At 48.5% G+C, this 15639-nt stretch overlaps 1 protein-coding gene across 1 annotated transcript in view; it reads left to right on the forward strand.

Annotated features, from left to right (window-relative positions):
* LOC144486738 (protein shisa-9-like) overlaps positions 1–14624 on the forward strand; it is a 33331-nt gene extending 18707 nt beyond the window's left edge. The window contains exons 3-4 of the mRNA XM_078204767.1: positions 5654–5803; positions 14263–14624. Coding sequence (XP_078060893.1) covers positions 5654–5803; positions 14263–14624 — 512 coding nt within the window. The remainder of the gene's footprint in view (positions 1–5653; positions 5804–14262) is intronic.
* Positions 14625–15639: the final 1015 nt, after the last annotated feature.

A 15639-nucleotide genomic window follows, 5' to 3' on the forward strand; every position in this document is an offset into this window, starting at 1 on the left:
TAATCATATGTGTCTCTAATTTCCTGTTTAATGTCATTCCCAATATCGCCACTACAGTTTGGGGGGTCTATGTACAAATCCCACTGATGATTTTTGCTCCTTAGTGTTTCTCAGCTCCACCCATTTCAATCTGCATTGTCGGAGCTAATATCCTTCCTCAGTATGGTATTAATTTCCTCTTTAACCAGCAATGCAACTCCACTGCCTTCACCTTTCTGTCTGTCCTTCCTCAATACTGAATATCCCTGGATGTTCAGTTCCCATCCCTGCTCACCCTGCAGCCATGTTTGTGTAATCACAACCAAGCGATTAATTCATCCACTTTATAGCGAATGCTCCAGGCATTAAGGCACAAAGCCTGAAGGTTCGTCTTTTCAACATTGCTGGTCCCGTTCACTTCCCGCTGCCTCGGAAAAGCAGCCGGCACAATCAAGGACCCCACACACTCCGGACATTCTCTCTTCCACCTTCTTCTGTCGGGAAAAAGATACAAAAGTCTGAGGACACGTACCTACCGACTCAAAAACAGCTTTTTCCCTGCTGCCATCAGACTTTTGAATCGACCTACCTCGCATTAATCTTTCTCTACACCATAGCTCTGACTGTAACACTGCGGCACGGTGGCACAGTGGTTAGCCCTGCTGCCTCACGACGCCAGGGACCCGAGTTCAATTCCGGCCTCGGGTCACTGTCTCAGCGGAGTCTGCACATTCTCCCCGTGTCTGCGTGGGTTTCCTCCAGGTGCTCCGGTTTCCTCCCAGAATCCAAAGATGTGCGGGTTAGGTTGATTGGCCATGCTGTCAGGGGGATTAGCAGGGTAAATGTATGGGTTACGGGAATAGGGCCTGGGTGGGATTGTGGTCGGTACAGACTCGATGGGTAGAATGGCCTCCTTCTGTACTGTCGGATTCTATGATTCTGCACTCTCTCCTCTCCTTCTCTATGAATGGTATGCTTTGTTTGTGTAACGCGCAAGAATTTTACAGTAACGTCATTGCAACAAGTAAGCCTTACTTGTGACTAATAAATAAAATTTTAAAAAGAAACATTACTTTTTACTGTATCCCAATACATATAACAATAATAAATCAAATCAAATCAAATCAAAAATCAACTTATTTTTCACTGAGGCCCGATTTGAATCTGGCCCTTGGTTTCTCTGCCTATCCCTTTTCTCATTCCCCTGACTGTCTTTTATTTATTGTCGTTGATTTTCCCCCTCCTCTAACTCCTTGCATAGGTTCCCATCCCCCTTCCATTTTAGTTTAAACCCTCCCCAATCACTCTAAAAAAAATACTTTCCCTCAGACATCAGTCCCGGTCCTGCCCAGGTGTAACCCTTCCAGTTTGTACAGGCCCCACCTCTCCCAGAACCACTCCCAACGCCCCAGGAATCGGAAACTCTCTCCCTCCCACATCTCTCCAGCCACGTATATATTCACCAGATATAACCTGCTATCAATAGGATATAGATAGGCTGGAAAATTGGGCGGAGAAATGGCAGATGGAATTTAATCCAGATAAATGCGAAGTGATGCATTTTGGAAGAACTAATGTAGGGGGGAGTTATACAATAAATGGCAGAGCCATCAAGAGTATAGAAACACAGAGGGACCTAGGTGTGCAAGTCCACAAATCCTTGAAGGTGGCAGCACAGGTGGAGAAGGTGGTGAAGAAGGCATATGGTATGCTTGCCGTCATAGGACGGGGTAGAGAGTATAAAAGCTGGAGTCTGATGATGCAGCTGTATAGAACGCTGGTTAGGCCACATTTGGAGTACTGCGTCCAGTTCTGGTCGCCGCACTACCAGTAGGACGTGGAGGCTTTAGAGAGAGTGCAGAGAAGGTTTACCAGGATGTTGCCTGGTATGGAGGGTCTTAGCTATGAGGAGAGATTGGGTAAACTGGGCTTGTTCTCTCTGGAAAGACGGAAAATGAGGGGAGACCTAATAGAGGTGTACAAAATTATGAAGGGTATAGATAGGGTGAACAGTGGGAAGCTTTTTCCCAGGTCGGAGGTGACGATCACGAGGGATCACGGGCTCAAGGTGAGAGGGGCGAGGTATAACTCAGATATCAGAGGGACGTTTTTTACACAGAGGGTGGTGGGGGCCTGGAATGCGCTGCCAAGTAGGGTGGTGGAGGCAGACACGCTGACATCGTTTAAGACTTACCTGGATAGTCACATGAGCAGCCTGGGAATGGAGGGATACAAATGATTGGTCTAGTTGGACCAAGGAGCGGCACAGGCTTGGAGGGCCGAAGGGCCTGTTTCCTGTGCTGTACTGTTCTTTGTTCTTTGTTCTATTCAAGGCTATGGGCCAATGCTGGAAATTTAGAGTAGTTTTGACAGTGCAGACTCGATGGGCCGAAGGGCCTCTTCTTATGATTCTATTGATTGGAGCGGTTGGGACTGTTTGCCTTGGAGAGAAGAAGGCAAAGAGGAGATCTGATCGAGATGTTCAAAATCCTGAGCGGGCTGGACAGAGTCGATCGGGAGAAACTGTTCCCCCTCATAAAAGGATCGAGAACGAGAGGGCACAGATTTAAAGTGATTTACAAAAAAAGTAAATGTGATTTGAGAAAAACCTTTTTCACCCAGCGAGTGGTCGGGGTCCGGAATGCGCTGCCTGGGAGTGTGGTGGAGGCAGCTTCAATCGAGGCTTTCAAGGGGGGCATGAGATGATTATTTGAATAGAAACAATGTGCATGGAGACGGGGAAAAGGCAGCAGAATGGCACTAAGCCATAATGCACATTTAGAGAGCTGGTGCTGACACGATGGGCTGAATGGCCTCCTCTGCACCGTAACAATTTGGTGATTCGTTAAAGCGATACATATGGTGGGATTTTCCTGCCAGCGGGATCTTCCATTCCCACCGAGGGTGCACCCCCGCCATGGAGAAGCCTGTGGAATCATTGGCAAATCCCATTGAGAGAAGATTCTGCCACCGACCAATGGCAGGCTGCCTCCTCTCCCCGAAAGACATGCTGCGGATGGTGGGGGGAGGAGTGGGGGGAGAGGGGGAGGGCAGTGCCAGATATCCTATCCAATATTTCATATAGAAAACGGAATCTGGAGCCTGGAATAACAGGAATGTTGAAAACTATTGCAAACTCCTGCTCAAGAACCCAGCCCTTGTTTCCAATCACCCCCACCCCTCTCCCCACTGTGCACCATTTCCCAATCCCCCTCCCACCCGATTGTTCCTTACCCCTCACCCAACCGTGCACCTCTCTCTCAATCCCCACCTTTCCGCCTCCTTCCCTCTGCCCCCACCCAGCCCAGGATCTCCTCTGGACTGCCGGCTGCCCCGCAGACCAGCCTCAGGTGAACGGGGCCCAGTGTGGGGTGTGCCAGCTTCCAACACAGCACCCCCCGGTTCACTGGGACAGGGTCTTTCTGAAGCCTCTATATTAAAGTCTCCACCCACCTCTCACCCAGAATGTTGTGCTGGGAGCTGAGGGGAGTGAAAGTGGGAATCAAATCCAGGAAAAGGAGAGAGTGAGGCCTCCAAGCTGGGCCATTCTTGGTGTCTCCTGGACAGTGGGCTACACTAGGTTTGGACTGGGGGGTGAGGGCAGGAGGCTACACTAGGTTTGGCCTGGGGGGTGAGGGCAGGGGCTACACTAGGTTTGGCCTGGGGGGTGAGGGCAGGAGGCTACACTAGGTTTGGCCTGGGGGGTGAGGGCAGGAGGCTACACTAGGTTTGGCCTGGGGGGTGAGGGCAGGAGGCTACACTAGGTTTGGCCTGGGGGGTGAGGGCAGGAGGCTGCACTAGGTTTGGACTGGGGGGTGAGGGCAGGAGGCTACACTAGGTTTGGCCTGGGGGGTGAGGGCAGGGGGTTTCACACCATCGGGAATGAGGAGATGTCACAATCTGGGCAGCGAATGGGAGCCACTCCAAAATCTCCTCGTCGCTGTAGTTGGGCTGTGCAGCTGAATTCATTAATTTCCCGGTTACAAATGGTTCCTGTGGAATTAGATGGGAGCTGACACATGGGATGAGGCCGGGAATGCAGATGTGCTGCTTCCTCTCTGCTGCTTGTTACGCACCCGCCTCAAGCCCTTCCCTTTATTGCTGCTGTTGACTTGCTATCAATAAAAATGCTGCAATAACTTTACTTTAACCCTTCATATTTTTCTGCTCTCAAAGTTTGCAGCTGGTTCATTTGTGTGACTATTTTAATGTGTTAGATAAACATTCAGCCAAACTGGTCCTTACTGGGTTATTTATGCTGCACACCTCCCCCCCTCTCCCCCCCCCCCCCCCCCCCCCCCCCGCCACCCGCACCGCTCAGCCCAGTCTATCAACCTATCCTTCTATTCCTTTCTCTCTCACGCTTATCTATGTGAGAGGTCTTGTGGTGCAGTGGGTTAGTGTCCCTGCCTCTGAGCCAGAAGCTCTGGGTTCGAGTCCCACCTCAGGACAGGGCGGCACGGTAGCACAGTGGTTAGCACTGCTGCTTCACAGCTCCAGGGACCTGGGTTCGATTCCAGGCTCGGGTCACTGTCTGTGTGGAGTTTGCACATTCTCCTCGTGTCTGCGTGGGTTTCCTCCGGATGCTCCGTTTTCCTCCCACAGTCCAAAGATGTGCGGGTTAGGTTGATTGGCCATGCTAAAATTGCCCTTAGTGTCCTGGGATGCGTAGGTTAGAGGGATTAATGGATAAATATTTAGGGATATGGGGATAGAGCCTGGATGGGATTGTGGTCGGTGCAGACTCGATGGGCCGAATGGTCTCTCTCTGTGCTGTAGGGTTGCTAAGTTTGTTTCTAAGTTTCTAAGGACTTGATGTCCATTGGAAGATGCGTTCATGACATGGCCAAACAGGGTTGAGTGTCAACCTACAAACCCTTCCAAACACACACCAATGGCAGAGATTCTGAGTCAGACCTGATGGAAAGAATGTTGGAGCCTCTACCATCACACATGAAATAGAAACAGGAGTTGGCCACCAGTCCCTTCATGCCTGCCCCGCCATGCAGTACCAGCATGGCTGATCTATGTCGGCCTCAGCTCCTTTTCTGTGCCACTTCCCCATTGCCCTCTATCCCTCAATCTATCAAATATTTATCCACCTCCATTTTAAATACTTCTAATGATCCAACCTCCAGCACCCTTTGGGGCAGAGAATTCCAGAGATTCACTACCCTCTGCAAGAAGAAATTTTTACGCACCTCAGTTTGAAATGACCGGCCCTTTATCTTGTCGCCATGTCCCCCGTGTTCAAGACTCTCCCACTCGTGAAACCATTTACCCTGTAAAGCCACCTTGGGATCTTATGTGTTTGAATAAGGTCGTGCATGCAAATTCACTGAGGGGAGAGTGAGGGAGACCAACTCAAAACTCACTCAGCCAGAAACAATGGCTGAATTTGTCCTTTGTGAACTCAGGGAGGCCCTTCCTCTCCATGTTAGAATCTGTTCACTCAGCAGGGGGTGAACCAGTGGCTCTGCTCTGTCCGGGGTTTGTGTGGGGGAACTGAGAATAACGTCCTAGCCCATTGCCCCCGCCCCCCCCCCCCCCCCCCGACCCTCCCCAAATTGATCTTTGACTGGTTTGATGCGGTCTTCTGAAGCCGGTGTGAATGGGCCAGAAAGCTGCGATTGCTTCACTCACATGGTACTCAGTGTCTTGTTTTCCTCCACAGATCACCCTCACTTGAATAACGCAGCCGTTACCTCACCAAATATCTCGCAGATGGGACCATCTCACCCACATAACAACATCTTACAGCGGATGGCCTCCGCTCCTCCCCAGGGTCAGGACTACAGTAAATATGCCACCCTCAAGGCGGTGGGTAAGTAGAGATTGAGAAACACCATCTGCCAACCCCACAATAATCCGCCTAATTTCCCTCAGGCTATGGATCTCTCAGGAGCCAGGACCCCCACTCCCCGAACAGGTGCTCAGGGCTGGGAAATCCCCTGGATCACCACACTCATCGCAGCTCCAGGGGAAGGGTGGAGGGCGGGGGGGAGGGGGGGGGGCGTGGAGAATGGACTCAGCAACCCCACTCCCCCCTCTACTGGACACAGACTGGAGGTGGCTACCGGGGCAAATGGGTGGTGAGGTGGGCTATTTTAAAGGCCCATTTTGGCTTTTGGCTCTTTGGAGATTTATTCCAGTCGCTTTGTTAAATATTAGGCCCTCAAGGCCTCACCTCCCCAACTACTCCCCATGCCTGTATATGCCAGCCCATGCCACTCACTCCCATGGCCCCTTATATCCCCCATGCCAACTTCATGCCAACCCATGACCCTACCTACCACACTGTACCCTCACTCCTTCCAGGCCAACTCACCCAGTATCCAAAGCAGGCAAACCTCAGGAGCCATGCTGATATGAAATAAAATAAAGTTCTAAATATCTACTAGACTTCACTGTGATAATGATAGGTTGTGGAAGCAATCAAGCAGTAATAGTTCCATAATGATCGCATTTAGGGTTACATTATCAAACAGCTATTGAAACTGCAAGCATCCCTCACACAGTTTAGACTGTATATTTTTTCAGCTTTAAAAGGGCAGGGGATTTAAATAACTTGACAACTCCATCAACTTTATCCACTCCTTACGAGCATTTACATGGACCCTAAAAGATTCTGACTCTCACACTGTGGGATAAGACCCACATTCCAGTGAAAATGGGGTCTGTTTGAACTCAGTGCGGAGTTCGAATGGTCCTCCTAAGTTTAGGTTTCCCCATGTGTGAATCATATCCTGCCTCCGTTCCCAATGAAAACAAGACCTGTTGGAAATGGGGGGCGGGATGTGCAGATCCAGGTCCCCAGCACCAATACAGACACATGGTGGAGTCTCCATGGAAACCTGGCCATGGTGGACCACAGTAAACTGACAACTGCCATCTCAGGGTGGTCCCGGGCAGATCACCCCACACCTCAGGTCACCTGACCTGTTCCCTTAAAGGGGCCACGCACCAACATACATAACAAATTAGTTTCAGTCAACCTCTGAGAACATTCAGGAGGAGCTAAGTGCACATGTATGAGGATGAATAAATGTACATGTAGGGGTATCTAAGTGTACATATATGTGTCTTTCTAAGTGTACATATATGAGTGTGCTTAAATGTATATGTGTGAGCATGTCTAAGTATACATATATGAATGTGTATGTCCAAGAGTACATATGTCAATGTCTGTCTGAGTGCACCATAAGAAATAGGAACTGTAGGAGGCCGTTCAGCCCCTCGAGCCTGTTACTCCATTGAATAGAATCATAGCTGATCCGACATTCCTCACGTCCACTTTCCTGCTCTTTCCCCATTACCCTTGATTCCCTTACTGATCAAAAATCTATCTCAGCCTTAAACATACACAAGGACTCTGCCCCCCACAGCTCTCTGTGGCAAGGAGTTCCAAAGACTCACAACCCTCTGAGAGAAGAAATTCCTCCTCATCTCAGTCTTAAATTGGGGCTCCTTTATTCTCAGACTGTTCCCTCTGGTCCCAGACTCTCCCATCAGGGGAAACACCCCCTCAGCATTTACCCTGTCAAAGCCCCATTCGAATCCTCTAGGTTTCAATGAGATCACCTCTCATTCTTCTAAATTCCAATGGGTCGAGTCCCAACCTGTTTAACCTTTCCTCATAAGACAATCCCTCCATACCGGGATCATCCCAGTGAACCTTCTCTGAATGGCCTCCAATGGAATAATGTCTTTCCTTAAATAAGGGAACTAAAGCTGCTCCCAGTGCTCCAGATGTGGTCCCACCAGTACCTTGTACAGCTGCAGCAAGACTTCCCGACTCTTATAGCCTAATCCTGCTATCTCCCCATAACCTTTGATCCCATTCGCCCCAAGTGCTATATCCAGCCGCCTCTTGAATACATTAAATGTTTTGGCATCAACTACTTCCTGTGGTAATGAATTCCACAGGCTCACCACTCTTTGGGTGAAGAAATGTCTCCTCATCTCCATCCTAAATGGTCTACCCTGAATCCTCAGATTGTGACTCCTGGTTCTGGGCTACCCCACCATCAGGAACATCCTCCCTGCATCTACCCTGCCTAGTCCTGTTAGAATTTTAAAAGCCTCTATGAGATTCCCCCCTCATTCATCTGAACTCCAGCAAAAACAATCCTAATCTTGTTAATCTCCCCTCATACATCAGTCCCGCTATCCCCGGAATCAGCCTGGTAAACCTTCGCTGCATTCCCTCGAGAGCAAGAACATCCTTCCTCAGAAAGGAGACCAAAACTGCACACAATACTCTAGGTGTGGCCTCACCAAGGCCCTGTATAATTGTAACAACACATCCCTGCTCCTGTACTCGAAACCTCTCGCAATGAAGGCCAACATACCATTTGCCTTCTTTACCGCCTGCTGCACCTGCATGCTTACCTTCAGCGACTGGTGCACAAGGACACCCAGGTCCCGCTGCACACTCCCCTCTCCCAATTTACAGCCATTCAGGTAGTAATCTGCCTTCTTGTTTTTGCTTCCAAAGTGAATAACCTCACATTTATCCAAATTATACTGCATCTGCCATTGATTTGTCCACTCACCCAACCTGTCCAGATCATTCTGAAGGATCTCTGCATCCTCGTCACAGTTCACCCTCCCACCCAACTTGGTATCATCTGCAAACTTTGAGATGTTACATTTTGTTCCCTCATCCAAATCATTAATATATATTGTGAATATCTGGGGTCCCAGCACCGATCCCTGTGGCACCCCACTAGTTACTGCCTGCCAATTTGAAAAGCAACCATTAATTCCTACTCTTTATTTCCTCTCTGCCAACCAGTTTTCTATCCATCTCAGTACACTTCCCCCAATCCCATGTGCTATCGTACCTGCTCCCACCACCTCCCCAGGCAGCGCGTTCCAGACATTCACCACCCTCTATGTAAAAGACTTGCCTCGCACATCTCCTCTAAACTTTCCCCACACACCTTAAACCCATGTCCCCTAGTACTTGACTTTTCTACCCTAGGAAAGAGATTTGACTATCCACTCTGTCCATGCCACTCATAATCTTATAAGCCTCTATCAGGTCACCCCTCAACCTCCGTCATTCCAGTGAGAGCAGACCGAGTTCATCCAATGCTATTTCTCTCCACTAGACAGAACCAGATCATTCGCAACCTGTGTCACATCTGACCCCAAGGTAAAGTTCTAACCTCGGATTTACCCCATCACTAAAACCATCTATTTCCACCTCTGTACCGTCACCTGACTTCAACCCATCTCAGCTCATCTGCTGCTGAAGACTTCCCTCATCCATGCCTACATTCCCTCTCCCGGGCCTGACCATCCCAGCACACACCTGTCTGGGTCAGCCATATTCTATCCTTTATAAACCTGAGCTCATCCAAAACCCTGCTCCCTGTATCCTTCCTCACACTAAGTCCCATTGCTCCTTACCCCCTGCGCTCGCTGACACACACTGGCTCCCAGTCAAGATACGTCTTGATCTTAAAAAATTCTCATTCTTGTTTCCAAATCCCTCCATGGCCTCGCCCATCCCTTTACCTGTCACCTCCTCCTGTCCCACAACCCTCTGAGGTATCCGTGCTCCTCGGATTCTGGCCTCTTATACATTCCTAATCGTGATCGCTCTCCCATTGGCGACCGTGAACCCTGGAATTTCCTTGCTATACCTCTCTGTCTCACTTCCCTCCTCTGACTCACTTTCCTGATAAGGCCTGGTGCGGTTCTGAAACTAGTTTTTGCTTCATAATGCTTTTGTGAATCGCCTTGGGGCCTCTCATTGTGTTAAAGGTGCTATACACATTCAAGTTGTTGTTATAGGGTTTCAGAGGCAATGGCATTGTTTGATTCTGAGTTGTTCTGATTGAGGCTAGATATAACATTACAGAGGTGCAAAACCCGATGGTTTTTAGGTTGACTGACGATAACTTGCGCTTTCTGGGGTGAGAGTCAATTCTAATTTCTGACATCACAATGAGTGATTAGGAGGAAGCAGCAACTGAAACTCAGGGGCATGTCGCAGTGTCGCCAGCCGACCCCTCGAGAGACGTTCCCTGCTGGGTTGCCATTGCGCTTGGGGGCATTCCTGGAGGATTCGTCACATGACTTCCTTCCTCCACTCAGTCAGCCATTTCTCACTGAGCCTCCCCAAGTCATTTGGAGAATTTTAAAAAATCATTACCCCATACTTTTATGAGTGTGTCTGACAAAGTGCACATGTATGAGTGTGTCTGAGTGAACATGTAGGAATGTGTCTGTCCATGCGGACACATATGTGTGTCTGTCTAAATGTTCATGCATAAGTATGTCTGATAAAGTGAACATGTAGGAATGTGTCTGTCCAGGTGAAGATGTGTGTGTGTCCGTCTAAATGTTCATGCATGAGTGAGCATGAATAAATGTACATGCAGGAGTATCTAAGTGTACATATATGTGTCTTTCTAAGTGTACATATATGAGTGTGCTTAAATGTATATGTGTGAGCATGTCTAAGTATACATATATGAATGTGTATGTCCAAGAGTACATATGTCAATGTCTGTCTGAGTGCACCATAAGAAATAGGAACTGTAGGAGGCCGTTCAGCCCCTCGAGCCTGTTACTCCATTGAATAGAATCATAGCTGATCCGACATTCCTCACGTCCACTTTCCTGCTCTTTCCCCATTACCCTTGATTCCCTTACTGATCAAAAATCTATCTCAGCCTTAAACATACACAAGGACTCTGCCCCCCACAGCTCTCTGTGGCAAGGAGTTCCAAAGACTGACAACTCTCTGAGAGAAGAAATTCCTCCTCATCTCAGTCTTAAATTGGGGCCCCTTTATTCTCAGACTGTTCCCTCTGGTCCCAGACTCTCCCATCAGGGGAAACACCCCCTCAGCATTTACCCTGTCAAAGCCCCATTCGAATCCTCTAGGTTTCAATGAGATCACCTCTCATTCTTCTAAATTCCAATGGGTCGAGTCCCAACCTGTTTAACCTTTCCTCATAAGACAATCCCTCCATACCGGGATCATCCCAGTGAACCTTCTCTGAACGGCCTCCAATGGAATAATATCTTTCCTTAAATAAAGGAACTAAAGCTGCTCCCAGTGCTCCAGATGTGGTCTCACCAGTACTTGTACAGCTGCAGCAAGACTTCCCGACTCTTATAGCCTAATCCTGCTATCTCCCCATAACCTTTGATCCCATTCGCCCCAAGTGCTATATCCAGCCGCCTCTTGAATACATTCAATGTTTTGGCATTAACTACTTCCTGTGGTAATGAATTCCACAGGCTCACCACTCTTTGGGTGAAGAAATGTCTCCTAATCTCCGTCCTAAATGGTCTACCCTGAATCCTCAGATTGTGACTCCTGGTTCTGGACTCCCCCACCATCAGGAACATCCTCCCTGCATCTACCCTGCCTAGTCCTGTTAGAATTTTAAAAGCCTCTATGAGATTCCCCCCTCATTCATCTGAGCTCCAGCAAAAACAATCCTAATCTTGTTAATCTCTCCTCATACATCAGTCCCGCCATCCCCGGAATCAGCCTGGTAAACCTTCGCTGCATTCCCTCGAGAGCAAGAACATCCTTCCTCAGAAAGGAGACAAAACTGTACACAATACTCTAGGTGTGGCCTCACCAAGGCCCTGTATAATTGCAACAACACATCCCTGCTCCTGTACTCGAAACCTCTTGCAATGAAGGCCAACATACCATTTGCCTTCTTTACCGCCTGCTGCACCTGCATGCTTACCTTCAGCGACTGGTGCACACGGACACCCAGGTCCCGCTGCACACTCCCCTCTCCCAATTTACAGCCATTCAGGTAGTAATCTGCCTTCTTGTTTTTGCTGCCAAAGTGAATAACCTCACATTTATCCAAATTATACTGCATCTGCCATTGATTTGTCCACTCACCCAACCTGTCCAGATCATTCTGAAGGATCTCTGCATCCTCGTCACAGTTCACCCTCCCACCCAACTTGGTATCATCTGCAAACTTTGAGATGTTACATTTTGTTCCCTCATCCAAGTAATATAAATTGTGAATAGCTGGGGTCCCAGCACTGATCCCACTAGTTACTGCCTGCCAATTTGAAAAGGACCCATTAATTCCTACTCTTTATTTCCTCTCTGCCAACCAGTTTTCTATCCATCTCAATACACTTCCCCCAATCCCATGCGCTTTAATCTTGCACGATAATCTCTTATGCGGGACTTTGTTAAATGCTTTCTGAAAGTCCAAATATTCCACATCGACTGGCTCCCCCTTGTCAACTCCACTAAGTTACATCTTCAAAGAATTCCAACAGATTTGTCAAGCATGATTTCCCCTTCATAAATCCATGCTGACTCTGTCTGATCCTGCCACTGCTTTCTAAATACTCTGCTATAAAGTCCTTGATAACGGATTTGAGAATCTTCCCCACTACCGATGTTAGGCTTTCTGGTCTATGATTCCCTGTTTTCTCCCTACCTCCCTTTTTGAATATTGGAGTGACATTCGCTACCCTCCAATCTGCAGGGACTGTTCCAGAATCTATAGAATCCTGGAAGGTGACCAGCAATGCATCCACTATTTCAAGAGCCACTTCCTTAAGTACTCTGGGATGTAGATTATCAGGCCCTGGGGCTGTATCCGCCTTCAATCCCATCAATTTTCCCAGCACCATTTCTCTACTAATATTGATCTCCCTCAGTTCTTCCCTCTCACTAAACTTTGCATTCGCCAACATTTCTGATATCTGATTTGTGTCCTCTTTTGTGAAAAGGCATGGATATCTTTCCTTTCCCCCTATCCCTTGATCGAGCTATATATATAATTTATTCTTGAAATCATTTTGGCCTCAACTACTTTCTGTGGGAGTGAATTCCACACATTCACCACCCTCTAAGTGAAGAAATTTCACCTCACCTCAGTCCTAAAAGGTTCACCCCTTATCCTACCCCTAGTTCTGAACTCCCCCACCATTGGGAACATTCTTTCTGAATCTATTCTGTTAGAATTTTATAAGTTTCTATGAGATCCCCTCTCACTTTTCTAAACTCCACTGAATATAATCTTAACTCACTTAGATTCTTCTCACATGACAAACCTGCCATCCCAGGAATCAGCCTGGTAAACCTTTGCTGTATTCCCTCAATAGCAAGGACATCCTTCCTCAGATAAGGATACCACAACTGGCACAATACTCCAGGTGTGGCCTCACCAATGCCTTATACAATTGCAGTAAAACATCCCTATCCCTATACTCAAATCCTCTCACTATGAAGACCAACATACGATTTGCCTTCTTTACTACCTGCTGTACCTGTGTACTTACTTTCAGCGACTGATGCATGAGGGCTCCAAGGTCTCATTGAGTATCCACCTCTCTCAATTTACACCCATTCAAGTAATAATCTGTCTTCATATTATTGCTACCAAAGTGGATCCTAACCACTCACTGTGTGACCCTGTCTCCACCACACTCTCAGACAGTACATTCCAGATCCTCACCACTCGCTGTGTGAATCTGTCTCCACCACACTCTCAGACAGTACATTCCAGATCCTAACCACTCGCTGTGTGAATCTGTCTCAAACCACACTCTCAGACAGTGCATCCCAGATCCTAACCACTCGCTGTGTGAATCTGTCTCAAACCACACTCTCAGACAGTGCATCCCAGATCCTAACCACTCGCTGTGTAAATCTGTTTCCACCACACTTTCAGACAGTGCATCCCCAATCCTGACCACTCACTGCGTGAATCTGTCTCCACCGCACTCTCAGACAGTGCATTCCCGATCCTAACCACTCGCTGTGTGAATCTGTCTCCACCGCACTCTCAGACAGTGCATTCCCGATCCTAACCACTCGCTGTGTGAATCTGTTTCCACCACACTCTCAGACGGTGCATTCCCGATCCTAATTACTCACTGTGTGAATCTGTCTCCACCACACTCTCAGACAGTACATTCCAGATCCTCACCACTCGCTGTGTGAGAAAGTTTCTCCTCCTGTCTCCATCGCTTCTTGTGCCAGTATCCTCAATTCATGCTGCCTGGCCTCGATCCTTCCACCAATGGGAACAGTTTCTCCCTCTCGACTCTGTCCAGAGCCCTCCTGATTTTGAACACCTCTATTTGTCTGTATTTTCCTGCCCTCTCTGGGGAACACTAAGCTGTATGCATCTCAGGGCCCATATACGTACTAGCGCATGCACATAGATGCACACCTACACATGAGCACACAAACATATACACACAGGGACATTCACACATGCTCACACATATGAACTATTTCTCAATGTTTCCTTTCTCTTACAGCAGAAACTGCTGCAGATGAGTTTTATTCAAAGAGGTACCCGGTGATGGAGCTAGCTCAGCCAGGGACTGCATTCCCAGCATTGGCTCACTATCAGAAGGAGAGGCAGACTGGGGACACCTGTGGCTTTGTGACCTCCACACCAGGGCCGAAAACGAAAGTCAGCAAGATGAACACGCACCCTCTGTTAAACCCAGGCTACAAGGGCTGGGAGCAGTGCCAGCCAGTGGGACGAAGGCACATGCATGCCAGCAAGAGGCAATACAGCATCGAGCACCTACCAGAGATCTTCAGCCCGCCTCCTCACTACAAGCAACCCCAGCGACACCTGTCCACAAACAGCAAGACCGAGGTTACCGTGTAAACGGGCCCACATCAGGAATTAATTGTTGTAGTAAAGGCCACGACAAAAGGAACTGGAACGGGGGAGGGGGCGGGGTGCCCGGGAGCAAGAGAGCTGGTGCTCAAACTCACTGCGTACCATACAGCCCCCACCCCGCCCCACCGCCCCACCAACCCCAAGCTAACGCCAGACTGAGGGTCTGAGCATGTGTCAGATGTTGCAAACCTGGTCGGCAGTCTGTTTGCGAACCAAAGTGAACTCTCACCCTCTGGGACATGGTGAGGTTGGGCTGGAACAGTTCTGGGGAGTGGATAGGGGCGGGTGGGGGGAGACGGGGGGTTCTTTCCACAGACCCCGTGAGCCAGTGTGAAACACTGAGGACTCGGGTCCACACATAGAGTCCTGAGCTTGAGGCTGAAGCAAATAGCTGACCACTTGCTCGTAGAAAACCGGATTACTTTTCCTGATGGAGCAATTGTCTGCACCATTCTCCATCAATGCCCTTGCTGCCCTGAATGAAACTCTAACTCTGGAGGTGATGAAGGCCTAGATTAATGTCCCAGATGTCCCATGGGATACTGCTTTCTCAGAGCTCACTGAACACAGCTGGGGACAGTGTAGTCCTCAGGAATTCCCGCCCAAAATCACGTCGGTTACAAATCATCTACAAATCTAACCTTCCCTCACCCATCAACATCTTGTACAGAGTCTCAAATTGTACAAAGGCGCAATCTCCAATTATACAGAAACAGACTCTCCCCTTGTACAGAGACAGAGTCTCCCCTCATACGGAATCCATCTTTGTACAGAGACAGAGGGTTGGGTGTTAAAATTCTGCCCAGAGTCTCCCCTTGTACACAGACAGAGTCACCCCTTGTAGACAGACAGAGTCACCCCTTGTACACAGACAGAGTCACCCCTTGTAGACAGACAGACTCACCCCTTGTACAGAGTCTGCCCTTGTAAATACACAGAATCTCCCCTTGAACAGAGAGAGTGTCTCCCCTTGTACAGTATCTTCCCTTGTACAGAATCT

This window comes from Mustelus asterias, unplaced genomic scaffold, assembly GCF_964213995.1.
Source record: "Mustelus asterias unplaced genomic scaffold, sMusAst1.hap1.1 HAP1_SCAFFOLD_440, whole genome shotgun sequence".
Lineage (NCBI taxonomy): Eukaryota > Metazoa > Chordata > Chondrichthyes > Carcharhiniformes > Triakidae > Mustelus > Mustelus asterias.